Source organism: Delphinapterus leucas, chromosome 1, assembly GCF_059928025.1.
Source record: "Delphinapterus leucas isolate spDelLeu-1000000601 "Yukka" chromosome 1, BTC_Dleu_Yukka2, whole genome shotgun sequence".
In the NCBI taxonomy this organism is placed as follows: domain Eukaryota; kingdom Metazoa; phylum Chordata; class Mammalia; order Artiodactyla; family Monodontidae; genus Delphinapterus; species Delphinapterus leucas.
The window spans coordinates 184090623-184118017 of NC_143129.1; the positions used below are offsets into that span (position 1 = coordinate 184090623).

The following is a 27395-nucleotide window of genomic DNA, read 5'->3' on the forward strand; positions in this document are numbered from 1 at the left end:
CAGTGAGGGGCTGGACTTTGGGGGGGTCTGGGAGCCTTCCTGGAGTTGGGCAGCAGAAATACCTGAGGGCCCTAAGGGTAAGTAGAGGTTAGCCCGACAAAGGGGAGGGGACTGCTGGACACACAGGAAGGGTGGAGGTGGGGCTGGAGTGGTGAAGGGGCAGTCAGGACAGCAAGGTCTCTGTAATCTTTGGAAAGGAATGGTGCACAGTGAATTGTACTGTACATGGTGAATTGTATGGTGTGTGAATTATATCTCAATGTAAAAAAAAAAGTGGTGGAGGGTCAGATGCTTGGCTGGTTGTGTTGGAGGACGAATTGGAAGGAAAGCAAAAACAAAATTTTATAGTCACAGAGACCAGTTAGAAGGCAGTTGTGTTAATCTGTGTGAAAGATGATGATGGCTTGAAATAGGCACTCTCTGCTTGAGTTGGAGCAGTGGACAAATTATAGAGTTATTCAGGAGGTGACTGGTAGACCCTGAGAGCTGAGGAAAATGCCTGGTGTGTGATTGGTATTTGACAAACGTAAGCATTTCTTGCTGTGGTTGAATGAGGAAGAATTCATTGGACTTCACTAACTGCATCTGGTGTGAGAGTCAAGCGTCCTCCAGAATCTGGCTTGAGCAACTGAAATGAACAGAACTCAGGGATTGGGAACTCAGGAGGAAGGAGCAAGTTTTCATTAATAAGTGGGTTTTACGCAATCCAAGAGGAGATATTTAAAAATTTTTACTTCATTTGTAGTCAGTTTTCCATGATTTATTTCTTACTTGTGTAATAGGATTCCCCCTCCTCCCTAGTAGGTAATAAACTCTTGAGGTTAGGATGACGCTTGGCTACGTTTGTATCTTGCATAGCACAGTACACTGTTGGGCATTATCTGCTGTAGTAGATAATGTAGTCATGACTGATCTAAGTATATGTGATTGATAGTTTATATTTATAAAGCACTTTGCAATCTATAAGTGCATTTACCTGTATACGCATACTTAATTCTCACAGCAGCTCTGTGAAGTAGCTAGTTATTATCCCTGTTTTACAGCATTGAAACTGACTCAGAGGTAGAGTGATCTGCCTAAGGCACTAGCCCTGGCAGTGCCAAGAACTTGGATCTTGGCTTCTGAGCCCAGTCTTCTTGCAGTCCTATCAAGGGCCCAAACCTCCTGGGACTGCTTAAATAGTGACAAGAAGTGGTGTCCTTAAATGAGGTGTGGACCCTGAGCATGACCGAGATTTTAGTACTTTATCCAAATCAGTTCTGTTAAGTAGTGTAAGGTGTTTGTAGGTGGTTGTTGGCTTCACTTTGAAGAGGCAGACAGTGTTTGTGTAGAGGGTTAAGTAACCTGAAGTAATAAAGAACAGTTCTGTATCCTCGACTCTGTTAAATGCCTTTGACCCTGGTTAGATCACAACGAAACGAAGCTAGCCTACCACATTTTATCAAGATGAAACAATGAAGTGCAATCTGATGACTCTGGAAACTAGTGTGAGGACTATACGTTCGTTTTTTAAAAAATCAGTCCTCTTCCTCACGTCACTCCAGCCCCTCTGGCCTCCCGTGTCTTGAATGTAACTGAATCACTGCTGCCTCTGGACATTTGCACCTACTTTCCGCTCCGCTGGAATGGTCTCCGTGTGTCCTCTGTACTCACTTTTAACTTGGGACAGAGCCCCCTCAGTGAGGCCTTGCCTGACCATTGAAAATTGCAGTCCTCTTATACTCCCTTGTCCCCATTGGACCCCCCATGTAAGATCTTTTAATATAGTGTGTGTGTGTGTGTGTGTGTGTGTGTATATGTCTTTCTCCACTTCCTGGAACATCAGTTCCACAAGGGCAGGGATGTTTGTATGTGGTTCTCTGCTGTTTTCCCCATACCTAGGGCAGTAACTAGCACACCGCACATTGTGGGCATTCAGTAGACGTTTGTTCGTTGAATAGATGAAGATTGTTTTGAATCTGAAATGTTTTAGATTCGATTATTCCTTTAATTAATTATTAAAGTATCTTTTGCCGTGTTTCCTGTTTAACTGGGTTGAGTAGTGGATCGACAAGATATTTTCAATATTCTTGTCTGTCTTACTGGAGAAAAGTACCTCTTGTTTTTGGGGGGAGAGGTTAAAGTGAGTGTTTCCTAAAGCTGTGCAAATTATCAGCAAGAATACATGTAGGAAAGGTTGGCACCTGTGAAGATACAGATTATAACCTGAGCAGCAGGTTGGAATCAGGTCAGATGGGGTTCACCTTTGGGAGACCTGCTTTAGACTGACTCACGGGCAGATGATCTCTTCTTAGTTCTCCTCCTGTAGCCTGAAAAGTGGGAGTGGTGACTTCTGTCTGGTTCACATCACTGAGTTGTAGACAGAGAGAATCTAATGAGATCATGGCAGGGACATGCTTTGTAAACCCCTTGCTGTTTTAAAGATGCTGTTGTATTGTCCACTGTGTAGATCATTTCTAGCGTACTGAAGCGACAGCTGCCTTTTTCGGTGCCACCTGGTTCCTCTCTGGGTCCCTTTCCTCAAATGTTGTATTATTGTTGCATGTTGGTCGTTTTATAATGAGGCTCAAAAAATTATGATTAGTGTGGTAAGTACAGAGGAAAAGAATATATCCCCACTGAGCTATATTTTATAGCCAAATGTGAATGGTAGTTGGATTAACTTTTGCTTTGGATTATCAATATTCTTGGTTATCTGAAGGTTGGATACACGCACGCACACACACGCGCGCGCGCACACACACACACACGTGGAGGATTTTATTTTGTGGATGTTTTCTCTGTTGATTGTTGAATTTTTCTTGCTAACTCTTGGCAGAAACAACTCATTTTTTTGTAAATAGAAATACAGTATATGATTTTGTAGGGAGTAATGTTGAATGTACAATTTGGACTTACTGGTTTTTTTTCCTTTTTTTAAGTGCTGAAATAATATTTTTACACAATTTTCTGGAGCAGTTATCTTGTTAACCCTAGGGAGAATGAGTTTTTTTCTTGAACTTATCTGAAGTATGTCTGTCCTGAACTGCGTCTTAGAGGCTTTCAGCCTAAGCTTGTTCTTTTTAGATTCCCAGGAGGCCTTGGTATGTTTTCAGAGTCAAAGAGGAATGTTTTAACAACTGTATTAGCTGATGGTTTTCTTTCTTGTATGATTGGCTTGTTCAGGCTCTAAACTTAAGCCAGATGGAGAAAGTAATATGTCTCTTGGTGTATTTTCAATTGCTAACACTAGTGGCCTACAGGGACTTGGGAGTTTATTACAGTCTGTTTGGCAGATGATTCATCGAAGCAGAACTTTTGCAGGCACTAGAATAATTTTTCATTTTCTGGAAATATGTTTAGAAAATTGAAATCCTATCTGAAAGTGCATTTCCTATGTAAAAGGAAGCAATTTAGGTTTGTGCTACATGCTTTCATCCTTCTGACTTTGCTTATAGATTGTTGGCATTATTGCTCCTTCATTGTTCTCTCACCCAAAAGTTGTTGTTAACATTTTTTAAATTCTCCTGAATGCCTAAGGATATTCGAAGTGCTTATGTGGAGGTCTTTTCTGGTATCAAGTTTGACCTAAGAGCTTTGGAGAGAGTATATGATAATTTTTATGGTTTTGGCATGACCAAAGAGAATTTTCTCTGCGTCTGAGGCATGTAATTAGAAACTGACTTGTTTGTTGTTGTCTGAGTAAAGAGGACCAATTTTTCGTTTCTTTGCATGTGTTGTTTCCTATCTGGCCCTCGTAGCATGAGCAAGGGTTGGTTCTCCTATTGATCAGTTGTCTCCTCTCTTTGCATTAGAGCATTGCGGGCAAGGACCACGAGGTGTTCCCTCATGGTGTCTTTAGTTCTGAACCCCTGGCACGTAGATAATGTTTGGTACAGATTGCTGAAAAAATGAGATATTGGGAAGGATGATAAAAGATTGCAAAAGATAAATTACTGGTTATTATGACTGTTCCAAAACTGACATGTAAATAAAATTAAAATTTTTTATAAGAATTGTGTTGGGTTGGAGCTTGGGGTTTACTCTTCTCATTATACATTCTTAAAACCTTCAGACTTTCCTTTTGAGGTTTAGTTCTGGGGAGAAATTTATTAGGGAAACCATTAACAGTGGAAATTTGGAAGAATGTATAAACCACCTAATATTCCCTAAAGATGGAAGGTTGTTTTTGGAAGCTGTTATATTTTCTTAAGACAGAGATAATATATCTTTCGAGAAACCATTTTTCCTGGAAAATAACTAGAATAGTAAGTAGACCTAGAAGATGTAAAAAATTGTAATTGAAGGCAAAGGAATCTTGCTTTGAGGTTGTCACTTTTATTTGAGTCAGCTCTTATGTTTATTCTTGAGAGGAGCTCTGGAAATTTGGAGAAGTGGCTAGAAAGAGTCTTCAGAAGACAATGCGCTGTGAGACATCCTGAGACATTTTCCAAGGCTATCCAAATTACTTTTTGCAGGTGGAAATAATTTAACTACAGGTTCTTACCCTTTTAAATTAATGTTATGGGTTATGAAGCCCCTTTTGTATACTTGTACCTATTATATGTTGTTTACTAGGGTACACTTTACCTTTTCCTTTAAAAGTTAGAGAAAACAATTTGTATACAGAAAGCATAGTTTACCCTTACGCATTCAGACATCTTTCATTATTGGTGTGATCGAAAATCCCAAACCATATGCTAGTTGAGGCCCAAAACTGTTTATATTTAAATTTGGTATCACTTGTCCTACCTTTTTTCCTATTGCCAGTGAGAAGTTTTAGTTGCTAAAGCATGAGTAAGTGAGTCATTTAACAAAACGTTCTTTTAGGAAGGAAATACGAGAAAATGTTAAAGGAAAATCAATTTCGCTCTCTCTTTCCTCTCCTAGCATTTTTGAAACGTTGGGGTTGTTGGAGTGGTCGGATTTTCCCTGGAATTGAGTGAGAAATTCAGAAGACTGAAGCCCAGGCTTACTGTCTACCTTTCACGGAGGCCCAGCCGTGAGAGGACAGAAGAAGGCACGTGGCGAATCATGACAGCTGATAAAGACAAAGACAAAGACAAAGAGAAGGACCGGGACCGAGATCGGGACCGAGAGAGAGAGAAGAGAGACAAGGCGCGAGAGAGTGAGAATTCAAGGCCACGCAGGAGCTGTACCTTGGAAGGAGGAGCCAAAAATTACGCTGAGAGCGACCACAGCGAAGATGAGGACAATGACAATGGTGCCACCACAGAGGAGTCCGCGAAGAAGACCAAGAAGAAGCCCCCGAAAAAAAAGTCTCGTTACGAAAGGACAGACACTGGGGAGATAACGTCTTACATCACGGAGGATGATGTCGTCTACAGACCAGGAGGTGAGGCGCCTTTGGGTCTTTACAGTGTTTGTGGTAGAGAAACGGTGTCAGCACGTGGATGCAGGCAGGCGTGGAACCCAGAAGAGTGGGTAGTGGTTTGGGGCAGGAAAGCTCCAGGTGGGAAACAGCTGTCGGCTTTGGTCATCTGGGTGCGCCCGCCTCCACTCGCCTCCTGCCCTGGCCGGTGTGCCTGTCGTTCTTTCCGTGTCTTCTGCCGCTATTCTCACACTTCACTGCCTGCCCAGTAGTTTTCCTCTTTCCACTTCCTCCTTGCCTTTTGTCTTCAGCACCGATTAGGCTGTGTTGAGACCCTGCAGAATGGAGTACACAGTGGGACAAGTAAACCTTCAAATTCTTGGGAACAGGACATTTTACGTTGGCTACAGGAGTGACCAGAAACTAGAAGGTGTTTTTAATGGCCTTCAGACGAAGGTTTATTCCTCCTGATGACCTCCTTTTCCAAGGTATTGATCTTCAGGGTCTCTAGTCAGTGATAATAGATGAAGCCAAGTAACCTGCTCTGTTTTCCAGGAAAGGTACTGTGTTCACTCAGTATATTGAGGTTATTTATAGCAGCTGTTCAGAGAGAGAGAGAGAGAGACAGAGACAGAGAGAGACAGACCCAGCTTTCAGATGAGATTCAGGGAAGCAAGTGATTCAGAACCTGTTGAACACCAGCAGAACCTTCCTTTTCCGTATGACGTATTGTGTGTATTAAGGTACTTTTCTTACAGAAGTCAGTAAAACTAGCTAAAATCATTTTGTTTGAATTACTTACAGTGCTCAGGAATGATGTGAATTTCATGAGATGTAATTAACAGATTAAAAGCCTCTCAGTTTGATATTTTTCCAGGAGCGGGAGGTTAAAGAGATTATGTCGTTAACCTGGTACAGTTGTTTTGCTGAGGAGGACTGTAACTGTGCTCAACTGCACATAAAGTATCGGATTTTTCCCCCACAAAGGAATTAGTTTTGAATGTCAAAAAATAATCAATGTTAGAAATTACACAGATAAGCTTGTATTCACAACTATGTTTTGGTTGATGATGAACTGAGAAGGTATTTATGTGATATAAAATTACCGAAGTTGAGGTTTGGGGGAAGTTGGAGCTCTGCTGTAGAGATCTGGTAATGTGTAGGTTACAGTACTATCAGGATCTTTGATTCAGACTTAGATGTTGGGTAGTCAGATTTTCTTAGCCACTGAAGACTTACCGCAGATTGCTTGCTATGAACCTGTGTAGTTCTAGATCATGAGAAAGGAACAGAATGGGTTAACTCCTTTACCTATAGATTACAGGATGATAACTTAAAAATAAGGAAAGATCTTGTTAGCCTTTTCTCTTGATACATAACAATTCAGTGTGGTACTATACTATGATCTTTTGGATCACTGTCAAAAGTCGGGCTGCCTTGTGCAGTACTAAATGCCAGCCTTTCTCAGTGGAATGTTACTGCTGTGTCAGTGGGGATGCTTCCTCAAAATATTTGTAGTCAGAACATGTGGGAAATGCTGCACGTACTGTTCCTCATGTGAGAGAGTCATAATTAATGACTCTGAGAAGTCCTGCAGTTAAGGAAACCTCTTTAGCGTTGAAAAAAAAAAATCTGCCGTTTTTCCCATTTATGGGCCTGTGGCATCCTGTTTCTGCTGAGTATCTCCCTAAGAAAAAACATTTTTGAGAAAACTAGTTTGAGAACTGTTGCACATTCATATTGCGTATTCTACAGGATGAAGGGAAATCCTTCCTGCTTGGTGCTTAGAAGACTCTGTGGAGGAAGGTTGCTAATGGCTTATTTTCAAAACAGCAGGTTCTTGTTTTGGGGAAGAACTGTGTACTCAGGGAGACAGACATTGTTTCAGAATATCTGAGGACCTTTGTGAAATGTGAAAAAGATACAGCCTCTCTGGAAGCTAAATATGTTATAAAGGATGTACGACAACCAAAAATGGCTATGAAAGTTTTCTTTGGCGCTCAGAGCATAACTACTTCCTGTGAGGTGCCCCTTGTGCTTGGGTGGCTGACAGCTGTGGCCTGGGGTTTGCATCCTGCCAGGTCCTGCCAGTCTGTAAGAGTAAGTAGGAGTAAGTAAGAGTCTTACTCTTTGGTAAGGAGACTGTTTCTGACCTTCTCAGTGGTTTCATTTCTTTTGCGGTTATGCATTCGAAGCTAAATGACTTCTCCAAATAGCTTCTTTCTCAATGGAGGATTTTAAAATAGTGCCTATTCTTTAGGTTTATCTAAACTGAAGAATCAGAAGTAGGGTACTGTGGTTAGATTCCCAGGTTGGACTTGATTCTTTTCTTTCCTTCGTCTTTCTTTTTGGTCTTTCTCTTTCTTGGTGCAAAGTACTACAGTAACATCTTCTGTTAGTGATGAAAAACCATTATCCTCACCCAATTGCAGAGATTCTCTGTGGTTTGTTGTGTCTTAAGTGTTTCAGTAGGGACTTTATGGGGCATCATAAGGGATTTCTTCAGTGTATTATTGTTATTCTCATTTGTTTCTTTAGGATGTAGATCACAAATTAATTTTTTTCTTTTTCCTTTTCTGAATTGGTTTTAATACTCAAATCAAGTATAAATTATAAATACCCCCCAAAATGTCATTAAGAATGAGCCTAGCAGTGAGTGATACCGTGAGGATAAAAATAGACTATTATATAACTATACTTCCTTGTCCTAGGGGGACAAGCCTATGTTCAGATTATTTGGTCTGAGAAGAATGAGGTTTTATTGAGAAATCAGGTATTTAGGAATTGTCACTGGCTAAGGTTTAACCTCATGCCTGGTTACAACCAGTTCTCTTTTGTTCCTGCTCATCATCTCTGGAGTTACCTTTATTTTGCCCTTAAAGGCTCAGCGTAATGGACTTTTAGTTACAGTGCCCATGTTACCTCCTGCCTTGGGGTCTTTGCACGTGCTGTTGCCTCAGGTTAGTGACCGACCCCTCCCCCCCCCCGCCCTCCCTGTCCCCAACACACACACAGACATACTTACTTAACTGCTCTCCTTTCTTCATTTCTCCCATTCCAGCGTCATTGCCTTTCCCCTCCCACGTTTTCCAGATTTCCTTAATAGCTACTGTCCTGGCATTATGTATCTTTTCTTCTAGCACTTATAACAGTAATACTTTTCTATTTATTTCTGTTACTATTTTAGGATTAGTAGCTCTCTCTCTCTTCCATAAAGGCAGCAACTCTGTTTTTGCTTATTCCTGGAATCTACAATAGTGTACACATAGTGTGTATTCCATAATATTTGTTTGCGTTTGTTTGTTTGTTTTGTTATTGGCCTCGCCGCTTGGCTTGCGGGATCTTAGTTCCCCGACCAGGGATTGAACCTGGGCCCACGGCAGTGAAAGCGCCAAGTCCTAACCACTGTACCACCAGGGAACTCCCAGTATTTGCTGAATAAATAAGTTTCTGAAAAATTTTTTCAAAAATATATTGACTGATAAATGATGTCAAAGTTAGAATAATGCTTCTGGAAGTCCGTCTTGAATCATTTATTTCCCAATGGATGATTTAACAGACTTGTTATAAAATAAAAACCAAAACAAAAACCTTGTGGAGCTCTGTTTATATTTTGCATCTGTGTCTAATCTGACTTCTTTGTTGTCTATCAACCGTTACTCTACTTTTGAGATGACTGCCACGGTAACAAATTGATTCATTACACAGCTGTGTGCAGCCAGATTTCCCTTATGGGCCTCTTTAGCATAGAGTATTGATTTCTAAAGTTTGCTGTGGGTGGCATATAAATTTCTTTCTGCTTTTTTTTCTTTTCCCTAGCTTTATTGAGATATAATTGACACATGACATTAAACTTAAGATGTATAACATAGTTATTTTATATATGTATGTAATGCAAAATGATTATACCACAATGAGGTTAATTAATACATCCATTACGACCCAAAATTACAGTTTTGTGTGTGTGTGTGGGTGGGTGTGGGTGTGGGTGGTGTGAACTTTTAAAATCTATTCTCTTAGCAACTTTCAAATATACATGGCAGTATTCTTAACTATAATCACCCTGCTGTACATTACATCCCCAGAACTTATTCATCTTATAACTGGAAGTTTGTACCCTTTGACTGCCTTCACCTATTTCCCCTACCCCTATCCCCCACCTCCACACCTGTGGCAACCACTAATCTGTTCTCAGTTTCTGAGCTTGGTTTTCTTAGATTCCACATCTAAGTGAGATCATACAGAATTTCTCTGTCTGACTTTTTCACTTAGCATGATACCCTCAGGGTTCATCCGTGTGTTGCAAACGGTAGGATTTCCTTCTTTTATTTTCAGTGGCTGAATAATGTTCTGTTGTATGCCTATGCATTTTCTTTATTCCTTCATCCATCAGTGGACCCTAAGATTGCTTCCGGGTCTTGGCTATTGTAAGTAATGCTGCAGTGAACCTAGGGGTACAGATATCTCTTCCAGATAGCGATTTTATTTCCTTCAGATATATACGCAGAGGTGGAATTGCTGGATCAAATGGTAGTCATAGTTTTGATTTGTGGAGAAACTCCCATGCTGCTTTCCAATTTACATTCCCACCAATAGGATATTCACTATTTTCAGTTAGATACTGTGATTCCTTTATTCTTGATCAGGTAAAAGAGTCAAAAAATTAAATTCAAATCATTGGGAGATATTTTTTCACTTGGGCAGGTCACTTTTGCTTGCTATTTCGATAAGGAAAGTGTTTTTTAAAATGTGCTTATTAAGCTGGTTCTCTGTTTTTTGTATTCTGTCATTTCAACTGATAATTTTTGATTCTCCCATTTACCCTAGACATATTCGTAGAATAAAAGAAATCTCCATCACATAAAAGAGAGGAGGAAAAAAATCTAAGACTCAGAATTTTCAAGTTTGTTATATCTCTGGTTCTTCTGCTTTCATAAACAAAGAGTGAAATTTTTCATGAAGACAAACTTTACTTATAAAAGACGAAGAACTTTTAAGTTTGTGGTTTATGAAATCTTAGGTGAAATAAAACATTTCCCCCTTTTATTTGCAAATTTTCCTCATTGTTTGGAACTGGGGACTTGAACTGATAAAGGACCTAGAAACTAGAATTGATTTTATATTGAACATTGAGATGTTAATTCCTTTTGATGCAAATGGAATCTAAGCTGGAAAAACCTAAACAAAATGAAACCTGGGGATCTAGTTTGAATTAAAATTACACACACACACACACACACACACACACACACGGACTATTGAAGTTAAAAGGAGACTATTAATCAAAGCATAATATTGAGTGGACTCAAAAGAGTATAATACTGTATGATTCCTTTTATATAAAGTTAAAAAACAGGTGAAACTATTCTTTGGTGTTTTGAAGTCAGGATAGCAGTTACACTGATGGGGCGCTGGTGTCTGGAACAGAGCATGAAGGGGACTTTTGGGTCTGGTCATGTTCTGTTTTGTGGTGATAGTGCTGGTTACATGGATTTGTTCACTTTGTGAGAATTTATCATGCTTTGCACTTTGCTGTATGTCTGTTATACTTCAATGAGAAATTTACTTAAAAAGAAAAAGGAAAGTTAAAACGTGAAACTTTAAAAACCGTAGTCTCCCTTTGGTTCAAATTTCTATTTAAGGAGGGAAGGGAGTTACCAGCATTTTAACAAATCGTCTGTCCTAACATTTAGCTGCTGATTCTTCACTGAGGGGTTGGTCTTTGACCAGTTAAGAGGCTGAATTTGGTTTCAGAGTCTTGATTTTCTGAATAATTGAAAGCTTATCTACTGCAATCACACAGATAAACATTTCCTTTCTAAAATAAAGGTGAACAAAACTCTGGCATTTGGTGTTCCAGGACATACATTTTAGGAGAAAATAAAAGCTCATTTGATCTGCAGCTTTTTATCCATGGCTTTTATATGTAGAAGAATTTTAGGTAGAAGTGACATGAAAGTGAAGGTGTCTCCTTTTTTTTTTTTTTTTGCGGTACGTGGGCCTCTCACTGCTGTGGCCTCTCCCGTTGCGGAGCACAGGCTCCGGACGCGCAGGCTCGGCGGCCATGGCTCACGGGCCCAGCCGCTCCGCGGCATGTGGGATCTTCCCAGACCGGGGCACGAACCCGTGTCCCCTGCATCGGCAGGCGGACTCTCAACCACTGCGCCACTAGGGAAGCCCGAAGGTGTCTTCTTGAGGCATTCTTATTTGGGAGGGGGCTTGAGTTTTTCTGATGATTGTGAGAATATTTTTTGTGTAACAAGAAACATGAATTCTGGCATAAAGGAACCTTTAGGGATGATAGTGGTTTGACTTGTTTACAAGTTCGTTTGCACTTAATAAATCTAATATTAACCTCCTTAGAGCCTTTCAGTGGATCCCATTTGCTAGTAGGACAAAGTCCAAAATCTTCACGTGGCACACCAGACTGTGATATGATTGCCTATCTCCACAGTCATCTTTAGATTTTTTTTAATCTGGGAGGAAGCGCAGTGAGGCAGTGCATGAGTTTGCAAGGGCTGTCATAATAAAGTACCACAAACTGAGTAGCTTAAACAACAGAAATCTATTGTCTCACAGTTTTTTAGGCTACAAGTTCGAGATCAAGGCCTCAGTAGGGTCATGCTGCTGCTGTAGGTGCAAGGGAAGAATCTGTCTATTCCAGGTCTCTCCTAGATTCTGATAGTTCCTGGACTTGTGCTAGCATAACTGCAGACTTCACATGGCATTCTCTTTGTGTGCCTGTTTTTGTGTCTCACCAGATTTCTCATTTTTAGATGATTCTTTATTTATTTATTATTTACTTTCGCAGTACGGGGGCCTCTCACTGTTGTGGCCTCTCCCGTTGCGGAGCACAGGCTCTGGACGCGCAGGCTCAGTGGCCATGGCTCACGGGCCCAGCCGCTCCGCGACACGCGGGATCCTCCTGGACCGGAACATGAACCCACGTCCCCTGCATCGGCAGGCGGACTCTCAACCACTTGGGCCACCAGGGAAGCCCTCTCCTTTTTATATAGACATCAGTCATTGGAGTAGGGCCCTACCTCATTCTAACTAGTTATGTCTGCAGTGATTGGTTTTCCAAGGAAGGACACATTTTGAGACACTGAGGGTTAGGACTTGAATGTATGAATTTTGGGGAGATGCAGTTCAACCCATAACAGGCAGGAAGAGCTTTGTGGCTACGTGGACTCAAGTTTGAGTGACCCAAGGTTTAATGACCACTTCAGCTCTCTTAGTTGTGTCCTTGGAATAGTTGTGAAAATGTATTTCTTATTTTTAATCACTATAATGTGTACTTTTAGTTGTGGGTTGCGTTTTTATTTTTTCTGTTTCTTTTGAAATTTTATTTCAACTTTTCCCAAGCCTCAAGAAATGATTGCCTTTTAAGTGTTTATTAGGAAAATTATTCAAATTCTAAATATATGTAAAAGAAAATATTTTAGCACATAAAAAGTTACTACTTTATGAGGGTAGAAGAAGCAAGAGGAACTTCTAAAATTATTCTAACCAAAAGAATGAAAGGTGGTAGAGTTTTGAGACTAGTTAACCATATCTTTTTCTGTTTCATAAGGAAGGGGTCCTTAAGTACAGTGAGACATGTCCTCCAGACGCTTGCTCGAGTGCCTGAGGTTGGCCACAGGTGGGCGTCCCATGAGAGTTGGTTAGAAACGCACAGTCTCAGGTTCCACCCCAGACTTACTGAGTCAGAATTTTTGTTTTCAAAAGGTGATTTAAATACACATTAAAATTTGAGAATCACTAATCTAGATCAGCGCTTCCCGGTCTTTTTCAGGTTAATGCACAAATATAAAATGAGCACATTGCCTTGAGGGTTGAGAGGACCAGCATCCCAGCATACCTGTCACTTATTTATAGCAGAATGGAATTTAGGCAGATCCAAAAAAGGGAGAAAAGGAAGATACTCTTTCATGGCTAGAGTTGTTGTGTGTGTGTGTGTGTGTGTGTGTGTGTGTGTGTGTGTGTGTTTAATTAATTAATTAATTTATGGCTGTGTTGGGTCTTTGTTGCTGCGCGTGGGCTTTCTCTAGTTGCGGTAAGCGGGGGCTACTCTCGGTTGCGGTGCGCGGGCTTCTCATTGCGGTGGTTTCTTTTGTTGCAGAGCACAGGCTCTAGAGCACAGGCTCAGTCATGGCGCACGGGTCTAGTTGCTCCGCAGCATGTGGGATCTTCCTGGACCAGGGCTCGAACCCATGTCCCCTGTGTTGGCAGGCGGATTCTCAACCCCTGCACCACCAGGGAATCCCCCATGGCTTGAGATTTTGATGTAAAATGCAGCATATGTAGTTCAGGAGGAATAGAGGTGGCTGTAGAATTAAGTTGTGACCAGTCAACTGGGAAAGATTTGGACCTTCTCAAGTGCCTGATTGCAAAAGGAACTGTGAACCTGGTTGCAAATAAACAGATGTGAGGGAGAGAGGGAGCTGTAATCATGGATGATAACTAACCGTTTTTAAAACACCTGCTCGTTTCCAGTACTGGGCTTGCTTTACACGTGTTGTTTCTAGTCCCCAAAGTCTCTACACAAATCAGTCATTGTTTCCCTGTAGTACATATGGGGACAGAGAGGCCACACAGCTAGTTTGTAAGACCGCACGGGCCTGGGAGAATTGGTTAAAGCCAAGAATGGATGGACATTTGCAAAAACTACTGAAGATAATAAAAATAATAAACACACTTATGTTGAAAGATAAAGAAGGGATAGGCCCATTTCTTAGAAAATGCAAATGAAATAATTACTTGGCTCCTTTTCTTTCTCCTACTCCTAGTTACATCTTGCCTACTTCTGAAAATTGTTTCTCTCTCACTTGCTAGACACATATAAAGAATTGTTAAAAAGGTAAATGCATAACAGTTACGGGAAGTATGCTGAGTGGGGAGAGGTCAGTTGTTGCAGAATATTTAGGCTACTGTTGAAACCTTACCCCAGCAGCTGAAAGGGAAGATACATGGTTTATGTGATCTAATAAATGCGAGCATATTGTGTTCATTCAAGTTTTTTTAATGCAAGCTGGGGAACATTGGCCACATCACACACGAAAATAATTTGTTGGTAGAATAACACACAGAATGGGTGGAAACCTGCCTGATCGAGGGAAGTTCCGATTCTGGGTCAGCAGAAACTACTGACCATTCCATCTGGGTGCTACCACTGGAATAGGTGTCCTTCAGCATTTTCCTGTCTTGCTGTCACTCAGCTCCAGTCACAGTCTCAGGAAGAGTAAATTTGGTTGGTGAAGCTTGAATTGCATGTCTGTGTCTTGGATCAGAAAAGACAGATCTTGATTTATTGCTCCCCCTAAAACTACACATGGTGGAGCTACAGTAATTCCCCTCAATGGAATTCGGGAGCTGTTTGGTGGGGGAAGTAGATGAGAGATGGCCAGGAGAACGGCATGTGTTCCCTGTGTACCACTTTATCAGGAGACTCTCACTGTGTCACCAGATTCAAGGAGAACTTCTAACGACATATGGATATTTATAAATAGTTTGTTTTGCTATGCATGTGCTAGGTAAATAGAGGAATGATGTCAGTGGAACGTGCGACTTGTGCTGGTTCATATGCAGCTTTTCTAGGCAAGAGGTGTGTGAATAGAGGAAGTGGAATTATAGTGTGCAATTATATGGTATAATATAGGCTTATAGTTTAGCAGAAAAGGAAAAAGAAGATGAGAATTTAAACCTTCAGTTTGGCTGTTGCACCAATGAGAGCCCTTTCATCTCTCTTTAAAGTGAAATGAAAAAATGAGCACCTGTCCTGGGGCTCCTTCTCCAGAGAGGTGCACCCCGCCTTACGTGCCTGCTGTTGCTCGCCTTTACAGAAGCCCCATGTTAATCTGCACTGTTTCGGTACCTTCGAGTCAGCATCTGCTGTTTTTATGAATTTTTTTTTTTTTTGCGGTACGCGGGCCTCTCACTGTTGTGACGTCTCCCGTTGCGGAGCACAGACTCCGGATGCGCAGGCTCAGCGGCCATGGCTCACGGTCCTAACCGCTCCGCGGCATGTGGGATCTTCCCGGTCCGAGGCACAAACCCGTGTCCCCTGCATCGGTGGGCGGACTCTCAACCACTGCGCCACCCGGGAAGCCCCTTTTTATGTATTTTAAATATTCCCTAAGGCAGCCTTCAGCACCTCTGTGTGCCTGCTTGGGCTAGGCTGTGTTATTTCTTGAGGTTATAGTTACTGATTTAAAAAAAAGGGAGGGGGGACTTTCCTGGTGGCGCAGTGGTTAAGAATCTGCCTGCCAACGCAGGGGACACGGGTTTGAGCCCTGGTCCAGGAAGATCCCGCATGCCGCAGAGCAACTAAGCCCATGCGCCACAACTACTGAGCCTGCGCTCTAGAGCCCGTGAGCCACAACTACTGAAGCCCATGTGCCTAGAGCCCGTGCTCCACAATAAGAGAAGCCACCGCAATGAGAAGCCCGTGCACTGCAACCGAGAGTAGCCCCTGCTCGCTGTAACTAGAGAAGGCCCACACAGCCACGAAGACCCAACGCAGCCAAATAAATAGATAAATAAATTTATATTTAAAACAAAATGGCTGATTTTAGAGTTGCAGTAGTTTTGGTTAAGCTGCCCCTTACCCTGTATTTTATTTTTAATAAACATTTTTTGCAGAACATCAGGTTTTCCCAACAATACATATATTGTGTTACAGCAGAAGTGTCTACATGGGAAACAGTGAACCACAATGTATTCTTAACCTATGTATTCCAAAAGAATCAGAAATGTTCTATATGCGGCCATTTGAAAATCACCCTTGATAATGGCAGGTATATGTTATGGATAAATAGTAATCCTTTGAAGGCATTTTTATGAACAATTAATCCTCAAACTCAGAGATCTAGCTTGCTGGTAATCTATTCACCTGTTTCCTGGATCCCACTTTTAGCCTGCATCCAGAAATCCTCTGGACACCCCGCACCCCCCAAGGACCTCTGATCTGTGGCCTCACCCCTTCTCAAAGCCCCTTTACCCCTTGACGTTTCACACCTGGTTTAAATGCTGCCATTCCCATTTCTTTTGTGTCTTTTCCTTGCTGTTCCACTCCAGAAGGACAGGGATCTTTTTCCTTTTAGCTCACTCATGTACCCCAGTTACCTAGAAAAGTGTCTAGGACATTCTAGGCACTTTGTTATTTTTTCCCCAGATGTTTATCGGCATAGGCAGGGGTGGTGACTCCACACTTGAGTGTTCACCCTGTGTTTCTTGGGCGGCCTCTCTTGAATAGCATTGTCTCAGCTGTGCTGCCTTTAGGAGTTGGGCAGTAAACACATGTACAGAGTGGCTGATGTAAGGACTTCCTTGAGAAGGGTCCTCAGGCTGAAATTTTATGTAGAAAAGACTATCCAGAAAGTTTACTTTGGTTTAAAAAATTGGTATTCAGTTTGTTAAAGTTATAAATTAGAATACATGGCACTACTTCTTAAAAGTTCAGCTTACAAGTCTTATATCCTTTATAAATTAATTTTAACAGTCACTTTTAAGGGATTTTTGAATTGTGATTGGTCTTGTTTTTAAAGTAATATCTTCAACAGTTAGGCTTGCTTATTACATAAGTAAAATAAATTTAATATGTGGTTTCTATTGTTAAGGGATCTTTTAACACAAACCTTCTCAAAGCACTTAATGCTTCTCATGAATGAAGTAAATCATACCTATGAATGAAGTGAACCTATGAATGAAGTGCCTTAAATATTTCAGTGCTGTGCATAAGCTCACTTAGGTTTCAGTCTTGACCGCCCCTCTGAATCAGTTTCACACACGGGTGAGGTGGGTGGTTGCAAGGGACAACCTCTGTGCCTTTGTTTCTTCACTAGTGAAATGGGGATCAGAGTATCCGCTCCAGGGGCTTTACACAAGTACACACACGTACACACAGGGCTTCTTTAGAGAGGCCAGGCATATAATATGGCTCTAGGTAGTGTTACTTAGAAAAATTGGAATTACAGGATATGGTTGTAAGCCACATTCTTTTAACTATAAAAAGAATAAAAATATCAAATCCTGATATCTTATTAACCCCAAAAATGTTAATATACTTTTGATTCTCTCAAGTCTTTCTTTAATTCTGAATGCTCTCAGGGATAGAAGATGTGTCAATTTAAGGAGGTAATTACCACCAAATTGGGGTTACTTAATTTTTAATCCTCCTAGATTGAAAAGCTGTGTATCTGCTAATGGGAGATATTTATAGTCACTAAGCCTCCATCTTCAGAACTCTAAAGGGAGATGGCTTCTGACCTCACATTATCTAATTCTTTGACTATTCATAAAAGTCTGCAACTCTTTTATGGTTGGCTGCCTGTTTTTTTTTTTTAAATTAAAAGTTTCACTTTTGGCTGGAAAGGCTGTTGAACACAATGGGACCCTAAGATACACGTGCTTCCTCTCCAAAGATGAAGGGCTTTGACCCTCTTAGGATCTCGTGTTCTATTTTCTTAGGACTGTGTAATCCTTATGGGTATTTGAAATGTTCAGTGGAATGTTTGCCTGCCTAGTGATGACAGCAGCTCATGAACTTATCCTGTGACACAGGAGTGGGCTCAGGCAAAAACTTTTCCTAGGAAGCTGCTTTGCTTGTTCAAATGCTCAAAAAAATATCTCAATGAAGCGTGGAAACCACACGGAATTCCTGGCGAAGGTTATTTTGAGAGGGGACATTACTCTGCTCTCAACCACCTGTGCTCTGACGTTAATGTAGCTACTGCTGAACATGAGCTCTGGCCGTTCAGGACTCCGTTTGGGTGGGTCAGTCACGATGCGGTCCCAGTTCTGTATATTTGTGTGTCTGAGTCTGAATTGGACTTGCCTCTTGCTGTTGGTTGGTTTCAGTTTGCCATAGTTGATAGAGAGCTTTTCTTTTGGTGGAATTGGTTACCAAGTTTAGTTATTGCTCCTTAAGACCCGCTCTGAGTATCATGGTGCACCCTTCTTCCCCCGCCTGCCCCGTTTTTTTGGTCTCAGTAGAACCTGCATCTTTCTAGTTCATTAAAAGCATTATATGAAGTTGAAAAAGGGAGCAGGATTTATCAAGAACCCCTTATCAGTATTTTGATAAAGAGACTTTTTTAAAAGCCTAGTTTTCTTTTTCTTTTAATTGATGGTATGTCACTTGGCCTGTTAATGCCCTGTTCACAGGTTGCAGAGTGCAAGCATACCTGTTCCACTTTGATTTCACTGTTGTCCTCTATGTCGAGTTCCCAGCATGGTTTTCACACAAGAAGAGGTACAAGAAAAATGATAAAAAAATGAATGGTAAAGAAGTCCAAACGAGGTGAGAAGAGTAGAAGAGATCGCCTCGACATCAGCTGGCAGGTGGATCTCATCTCCTCTTCCAGGTGAACGAGGCTCAATGTAGTCCGTTGGTAAGGAGTGCCCTGATCAGCTGACAGTGTTGTTCTTGGGTGCAGGTGTGGGAATGTTTCCATCCATGATCTAGATTCATAAAATGAGCTGAGTTTTCAGCCCAAATGGAGAATGTGACAAGGAACTTGGAGATGCAGTATTAGAGGCACTTTGTTATCCTCGTGGGCATTAGCTGAAAGGTATATTTTGTAATCCTCAGCTCAGTATGCTTGATATTAACCACTGGAAAAATGCTTGAGCATTTTATAGCAGAAGGTTTCTGAGCATATGTGTCACTAATGAATAAAAACCCTTTTACGAGGCAGTCTTCTATGGTGTAATTTCACATTTTCAGCTGAGCTACTTGACTTACTTAGCGTTTCTAGAGCAGTGGTCAGCAAACTCTCTCTGTAAAGGGCCAGAGAGTAAATATTTTCAGCTTCGCTGTAGGCCATACAGTCTCTGTTGAAACTGCACAGCTCTGCCCTTGTGGCATGAAAGCAGTGACAGATAAGATATAAATGAGTGAGGTGGCTGTGTTCCAATAAAACTTTATTTATGGACAATGAAATTTGAATTTCATGTAATTTTCACATGTCAAAAAATATTCTTTTTTTCCTCCAACCATTAAAAAAATGTAAAAACCATTCTGTACTTTGTGGGCCTTACAAAAACAGGTCATGGGTCAGATTTGACCTATAGGCCATAGTGCTGATCTTTGCTCTGTGGGTTTCCTGCCTCAACTTCTAGTTCTGCCTGTTTCTATAATCCTTAAAATTCTTTCATCACCTACTATTTTATGCTGCAGTAAAAAAATTTTTTTTACTTTGATTTATCCAGTTAAATTAAAACATATTTTTTACTTGTCTATATTGTTGAAACCATTTAGGTATTAAATTTTAACTTTTTCTGCTTCCTATCAAGCTCTACGAGGCATAGAATGATACCTTATAAATAAGGTATTTGCTGGGATGGTGACACTTTGAAACTCTGTTTATTTCTGTTTTCTTTTTGAAAGAGTGTATGTACGTATCCTCTATAAAGAATCTGAATAGAAACTGAATGAGAAAAGAATGAATTAGTTAAGATGTCATCATTATAAACTAGCACAAATCATGACTATCTTCAGAGGTGTTATTACCTAACAGCTGTGTGATACGTCTTGGGGAGTCTTGGTCATTGGTCGGTTGTAAAGCAAGCTAACAGCCTTCCGGAGACTTCTGTTCCTATGGGACTAGAGCAACTGGATAACACAGCAGCGCGGGGAGAGAGATCAGGGGGAGGCAGGGGTTCTTTGGTTTGAATCTCCAAGCTGGATACTAAAATCAGCCCAGTGGACTGAGATGAAGAGAGTCCCAATCACAGTGGAAGAAGATTTATGTTTACCTGGAGTCTAACTGGACTGATACTTCCTGCAGTTATGTTAAAATCCTCTGCCCTTTTGCTTAGTGAGCAAGTGTTTGAACTCTTAAGCTCTGGAGGTTTAGCTTTTGCTGGCTCCATTAATTGTTAAATGTTCCCTTTATTATAATTATATATTGATGCCTTGCTTTGTAGTAGCTGAGGAAATTGCTGAAAGAGTTGTTTAATCTGTTATACTCTATCAGTTTTGTAAAACGCTCTTTTTAAAAGGAAACAATTTTGATTTGAAGTGGCATGGTGGTATTTGGGTTGGCTAACATCGTTTAAATTGAAATGCAGGAATTTGGCTCTGTTCTTGACAGAGATTGGCTTGTGTTTAACTTTGACCCATGTGTTTGTCATCTTTCCAGATATTGCCTTCTATTTATTCTGACAGCTTCACCAGCTGAGAAAACTAGATTTTCCACAATTAAAAATAATGTCTGTGGATTTAAAGATGGGGCAATCTATTGTTTGGTGAATTACTTTAAAATGTATGTGCATAAGAGCGATTTCTTTTCCTTTTTCAAAGCGTTTAAATACCGCAGAATAGATAACCTGTGTGCCTCAGTTTTGATTTGGGGATAACTGAATACCCTAAATACTAGAAAACGTAAAAAGACAGGCTTTTCTTTTCTACTCCTTCATACACTCGTGTTAGTATACACTTCATAATGGATTTTAAGTACCATAAAATAGATGGGGGAAGATCAGGAAGTTACCTGGTTCATTCATTCATTCATCCATTCATTTATTGGCTGCGTTGGGTCTTCGTTGCGGTGCGCAGGCTTCTCATCGCAGTGGCTTCTCTTCTTGCGGACGGGCTCTGGGGCTCACGGGCTTCAGTAGTTGTGGCTCGCAGGCCCCAGAGCACAGGCTCAGTTCCTGTGGCATACGGGCTTAGTTGCTCGGCGGCGTGTGGGATCTTCCTGGACCAGGGATTGAACCCGTGTCCCCTGCATTGGCAGGGGGGTTCTTAACCACTGTGCCACCAGGGAAGTCCCACCTGGTTCTTTTAGGTTAATGCTTAAAATGCGTGGAAGTGGATAAACTTTCACTTTACCGGTCTGTTAAGTTCATACACAGTGACTCTTTATCATTATGTTTGCATTAAATATCCAGTACCTTTAAATCTTTTTCATTATTTCACTATTAAATACATGCTCAAGCCAATTAGGCAGCATACCGTATGTTACATATGAAAGATATTACACATTTGTACACTCATTTAACCTCTAAATTTATTTTCTCACATATCTCTAAATTTCCTTATTCATCTGCCTTTGCAAGGAATGCCTTTTCAATGATGTCCAGTGTGATAGTCAGTGTAATGTGTAAAATGTGTAAACTGAACTGTAAAAGGCAAAGATAGGGTTGTTTTATGTTCTCTCTGTAGACATTGTTCTGGCTTTCTTTGTGTGCTGGGTAGATGTTGATGCTTGACAGATGGTGTGCTAGTCTCACTTTAGACTGATCGGTAGAGTTGTAATAAAAATACAGCTTTGGGGGGCATTTGGTTGCGACTGTAAGTTCCTTTTAAAAAGGAGAAATGGATTGAGTTTATAATATAATTTTTAATATTATTTCAGTGTGTTGCTTTTCATTATTCTCATTGTTAACATTTTAATTTGTAAAGCTATGCATAACTGTTCGCTCTGAAGCCGGGCATTATTATTATTAGCTGGTGTTTAGTTCTTAGACTTTACTTGTCCTGAACATCCCATTGGTGCTGGTATTATAGAACATAGGTACTGTACAATTACCAAATTGATTGAGGGAATGTTAATTCTTTGTATAATTATAATTTTTTCTCTTTAGTAGAGGGAAAGAAAAGGTCACAAAAAAGTCTCACCTGATATCTTGTATTTTTATATTGTCAAGAATAGTTTAACTGAAAAGCAGTGTTTAATTACCACTATTCACACCTAAAGTTTTCAAGTTTGTGTTTGAGAATTAACTCTAGCAGCACTTAGACTTGGGGAAATTACGCTTCTTCCTTACAAGGGATTTTATACCTCACATTTCCGATTAGACAATGGAGACGTGGTTTCCAGTTTGCTCTCTGTACTGGCTAGAAGGCTTTTTTTTTTTTTTCCCTTCTGGTACGCGGGTCTCTCACTGCCGTGGCCTCTTCCGTTGCGGAGCACAGGCTCCGGACGCGCAGGCTCAGTGGCCATGGCTCACAGGCCCAGCCGCTCCGCGGCATGTGGGATCTTCCCGGACTGGGACACGAACCCATGTCCCCTGCGTCGGCAGGCGGACTCTCAACCACTGCGCTACCAGGGAAGCCCTAGAAGGCATTTTGAGGGAGAAAAACCCTGGGCTATCTTTCAGGCTCATAAATGAGAATGCTTTCGAAGTCTGCAGCAACTATCCAAAAAATAGATTTTTGGCATTATGGAGAGCAGTCTTCCTTCCTTCCTTCCTTCCTTCCTTCCTTCCTTCCTCCCTCCCTCCCTTCCTCTCTCCCTCCCTCCCTCCCTCCCTTCGCTGTTAACAATTTTTGCTTTAATATATGAATTACATTAATACCTCACGTTACATATATGAAGCCAAATTACACTAACTTAGTTGTTTACAACCTCAAACCTTACTCCCAGTATACATTCCAATAAATTTATTCTGTAAAAACAATACATTTTTTTGTTTTTGATTTTTTTTTACAGTAAACTTTTCAACTAGAAACCTCAAATACATGAAGGATGTTCCAAGGACAAGGATAACAGGATTGATAAAACCCAAACTGACTAAATGTGTTCTCATAATATAAGCTGGCGTAAAAATAAATAAAATTTTCTGTGATCACAATTGCAACAATAATATACACATAATAATGGTTTGTGGATGAGTATTAACTATTCTAATTCTACTTCCAAAAGAAAACAACAGATCATTTTAAGTGTCTATATTTAAAAGTCAGTGCTTTGTCTAACTTCCCATAGGGCTACTGCTGATTCCAGCTTTAAAACGTAAGGTATCCAGCTTGAGTGATTAGCTCAAATTGTGTTGAGATTGGGAAAAAATAAATCATTGCCTTTATTTTGGAGTAACACAAAAGACTCACTAACTTCACATATAGAAACTGAGTTTGTGTACGTTAACAACCTGAGTTTTGAGAAGTATAAGCTGTCAACTAGCTATTTCTAATGCGGAATAGATATTTTACAGTATGATTAAACTTTACACATGGCCTCAAAACGGAAGAACAATTTTAAGTTCACCTTCAATATGCCAACATTATGTATCTAAGAATTGGTTCCTGGGTTCTGTCACAGAGAGGAAATCCCTTAAGCATTATGTTGAGTGGTCATTTTAAAAACTGTTAATTTATATTTAACTGAGTGGTGATGGTGGAGTAAAGGCAGGAGAGTGATGAACATAACTGCCTTGATAAAGGATCCTAGACTTGTATAAGCTTGTGTAAAAATCTGGATAATCCTTAGTGGTTAAGGGCAACTTCATGCTACCAAATAACATGAAATTAAATCAGTAACCTTAAAAAAGGCTAAAAAGTCTTTTTTTCCCCCCCAAACACAACAGAGAGGAATGTGAATAATGTAGATACAAACTGGGGTTCTGTCAGTGACAGGAAGGACTATGTATGTGTTGGTTCATATCAAATCCAAGAATGTTAGGCAACCAAACGTATAACCTTCTTGTGGTTTTCTTACTATGCAGCATTCATTATGGTAGTTAGGTCCCTTCACTGTTTGTTCTGCAAGTCTGAAGTTGTGTTTGAGAGCAGTCTTTTTTAAAAATTGCACCTGGCATTCAGATCATGATTGGTGGAGGCTAGTTGTTGTAGAGACCATCAGTTTTGTCCTATGTTTTACTTCTATTATCTCCCAGCTGCTAGGATTCTCAGTGCTGTGGCATCTTATACACAGACATATGGATTTCCAACTCCCTTTTCAGCATTATTTCTGTTACCCAACTTCTGTAATGATTAGAGGTGCTCCATTTTGTTCTCTCCCCGGAATTTACCTGCTGCTTTTTGCCTTTGTCCTATGAGCACATTTATAATATTTGGTTATAGGCCTTTCTTTTTATTTCTCCCCCATATTTTCCTTCCTGCATTTTTTTTTCTTTTTGTTTTTGATGAACAAATAATCCATTTTCAAGGAAGAAAATTGAAATATTCAGTTAAGCAAAAGTTAAAAATTAAAGTCACTAAATTACTGTTAATATTTTGTTGTATGGTCACTTGCCTTAGTAAACAGGTGTAGGATTCTGCTATTCGCTGTTTTGTAATAATGCTTTTTAACTTAACATGTCTTGAATTTATTGTCATGCCAGGAATTAATCAGAGTCATTACTGCTGCTTAGTATGCCATTAAAACTGGAATTCTTAACCTTGGGTCCATCGTCAACCTAGGTGACTGTGAATAGAATTCAGGAAACTGTGAACTTGGGTGGGTAAAAAATGGCATCTTTATTTTCACTAATTTGTTACATTTTAAATGACATTTAGCATTCATTTCAATTCTGAAGGTAGGTAATAAACCATAGTAATATTGGCAGTACCTGTGACACCAAAATAAATCACAGGTATTCTTATATGACATCATGTAGAGAAAACCATCTGAAAATAATGTTTATCACATAGGAGGTTACTGGGGGAGTAGCCTAGTAAATCTTATTTAACGAATTTATAAAGAAGCACATATATTACATTGCAGTTTTTTCTCATACTGTGACAAGTATTTCAATACATGTTTTTGTGAATTTAAAACCTTTTTTTTTTTTTTTTGGTGGAGATTGGGTGTAAAGATTGCTAAAGGCATCCATGACACAAAAAATTAGACATGCCCACGTTAGTCGATAGACACCATAATGTAAGTAGCTATATATAGTTGGATTTTAGGTTCTTCCCAAATATTCTCCACTATAAACAACAGTGGTGAATAGTTATCTATTCAATTCTGCTCACTTTCCTTAGAAGTGGAATTGCTGAGTTAAAGGGTATGTCTGGACTGCTAAAGATTTTTAATGAATTGCCATTACAGTTCTTTCTAGCGTTATAACCCTGGTGCACTGTAGGACTTTGGCCTCTGCAAGTGACTCAGTTTGTGCGTTTGAAACTGGAGAAATGTTCTCTAGGCAGAGCAGGAGACTTTACGTCATCTTTAGGTAGTAAATCTTCACCTCAGAGAATGGATCAGACACATTTGCGCTGTTTTTTATCCACAGTTAATGGTGTGGAAGGGAGGAGGTAAAGCTGTGACATTGTATCATCTTTCTGGTATGAAGTAAAATGTGGAGTATGTTTTGAGAACTTAGTATAGTATGAATTCTGGTCAGCTTTAACTTTTATAAATTATATCGTGTTCCAGAAAATTTGATTATCAGTGGCCCCTGTATTTTTGTTGAGGAGCAGCCACATAGCCTCGCTAAAGAAGTCCTAAAATCAAACCCACGCAGAAGTGGAAAAGAAAGGGGGGAGCCTGAGTGGTGCCATTAGACACCATCAATCTGCCCTCCACACAAAATGCCAGTCAATTTGCAGAAGTTATGATCTTTTCTTCCTACTTGTGACACCTTGGGGTAGCGTCGTGCTAGGAACTTGCCTTGGCTGTGAAGTCTCTTCAGAGCGGCAGCTGTGGACGTTGTTCTGACATACGTCATCTGCCTCTAGGACTTGATTCTTAATCCCACTGGAAGGTAATGGTTTATGCTGTCCAATCAAACTATTTTAGTCATTCTGCCAAGAGCTCTATATGCTATGTTTTTATACACTTGCTAGGGTCATCTGTTCCTTCCTAGCGTTCCCTATTAAAAGAATTAGAATATTTTCCCTAAATCATTGTTTTGGATGTCACTCTGCTCATGAATGTATTTTATTTATTTATTTGGACAGTCCTTTATTTTATTTATTTATTTTTTGTTTTGTTTTGTTTTGTTTTGTTTTTGGCCACGTCACGCGGCTTGTGGGCTCTTAGTTCCCCGACCAGGGATTGAACCCAGGCCACCGCAGTGAAAGCGCGGAGTCCTGACCACTGGCCCGCCAGGGAATTTCCCATGATTGTATTTTAAATATTTTGCCCCATTTCAAACTAATTTAGAGATATTTGTGTACAATGGCTGTTAGTGCTGAATTGTGAACCAGTAAATTCTTGGTCTGGTTCTTTAGCCACAGTCAAAGATTTGGTTACTTCATTCTGTGTGGCCGCTGTTCCCATGTCATCTTGTGATCCATCTTATGCTCCGCCTTCAGACGATACATTTGTCTTCAGGCTAACAGGAAGGCTAAGGGGAGAAGGGGCTCCTCTCTTCAGGATTCAGTTTCCAGAAGCTGAAATACTGTATCCCATGACCAGAGCCTAGTCATGTGACCAAACCAGCTATGAGGGAGGCTGACAAATGTCTTTTTTCTGAGAGGCCAGACACCTTCTAAACTTCAGCTGTTCTTTTCTTAAGGAAGAAGGCAAGAATGAAATTATGCTCAGCTAGCAGTCTCTGTTACAGTGGGTAAAAAACAAGTTCAATTAAAATTATTGAAGACATATAGTTATTTGTTTTCATGTCTGTCTCTAATATTAGATGGTGAACATGTCAAGGGAAGGACAGTATTTTTATTCACTTCATTATTTCTAGTGCTTAGCTGGTGGTGCCCGTAAGTCTGTGTGTGAATGTTTTATGAGTTTATGATTCTGTTCCTTTAGAATATATTTATCTTCTTTCCTTAGCTTTAATGTAATCTTGACAAGATTTGCCTGTTACTGCTTTGGTTGAAATGGAGAGGTCTCGTCCCCCCTCTTCCGGTCAATGTTCCGATTTATTTTGTCTCAGCAGGTGTTCAGAACATGATTTTTTTCAAGGTACAAATTACAAAAAGTAAAACTCTCATTAAGTGTTACATTGGCCCAGAGCAGCTGCACTCACTTGTTGAAGTGTGTTGAGTAGTTTCATATAGAGCATCCAGAGCTTCTTACGGCCTGAACAATAAATGAAGTCTCTCATCTCATTTCAGGATTCAAGAGGAATTTGGATATTTTAAATCCTGCTACATTGCTCAGATCTTTGCTAATTTTGATTATAAAAGTGACAGGTGGATAGCAGATTACCAGACAAGATCCCGCCAACGCCCTCCCCCCAATACTTTTTAGCCTGAGAATGATGTATATTGTTAGAAAGCAAAATTATTACATGTAGAATCCTAAGGAGATAGATAATTGCAAATTGTCGTATAGGTGGAACTATTTTTCCCCAGATACCTGTTGAATACTTGTAAAATGATATTTGTAATTCACAGTGGGCTAAAGATCTTTAATGAAAATCTGAGGTCTCAACATTTCAGTCACAGGAGAGTGAC

General features: G+C 40.2%; 1 protein-coding gene across 7 annotated transcripts in view; it reads left to right on the top strand.

Moving 5' to 3' along the window:
* The window catches only part of RERE (arginine-glutamic acid dipeptide repeats), a 427727-nt gene that overhangs the window by 162142 nt on the left and 238190 nt on the right, over positions 1-27395 (top strand). For all 7 annotated transcript variants that reach the window (XM_089901851.1, XM_089901849.1, XM_089901848.1 and 4 more), the window contains one exon: positions 4870-5335. In XM_089901851.1, the coding sequence (XP_089757977.1) occupies positions 5014-5335 (322 nt within the window). In that variant the 5' untranslated portion in view covers positions 4870-5013. The remainder of the gene's footprint in view (positions 1-4869; positions 5336-27395) is intronic.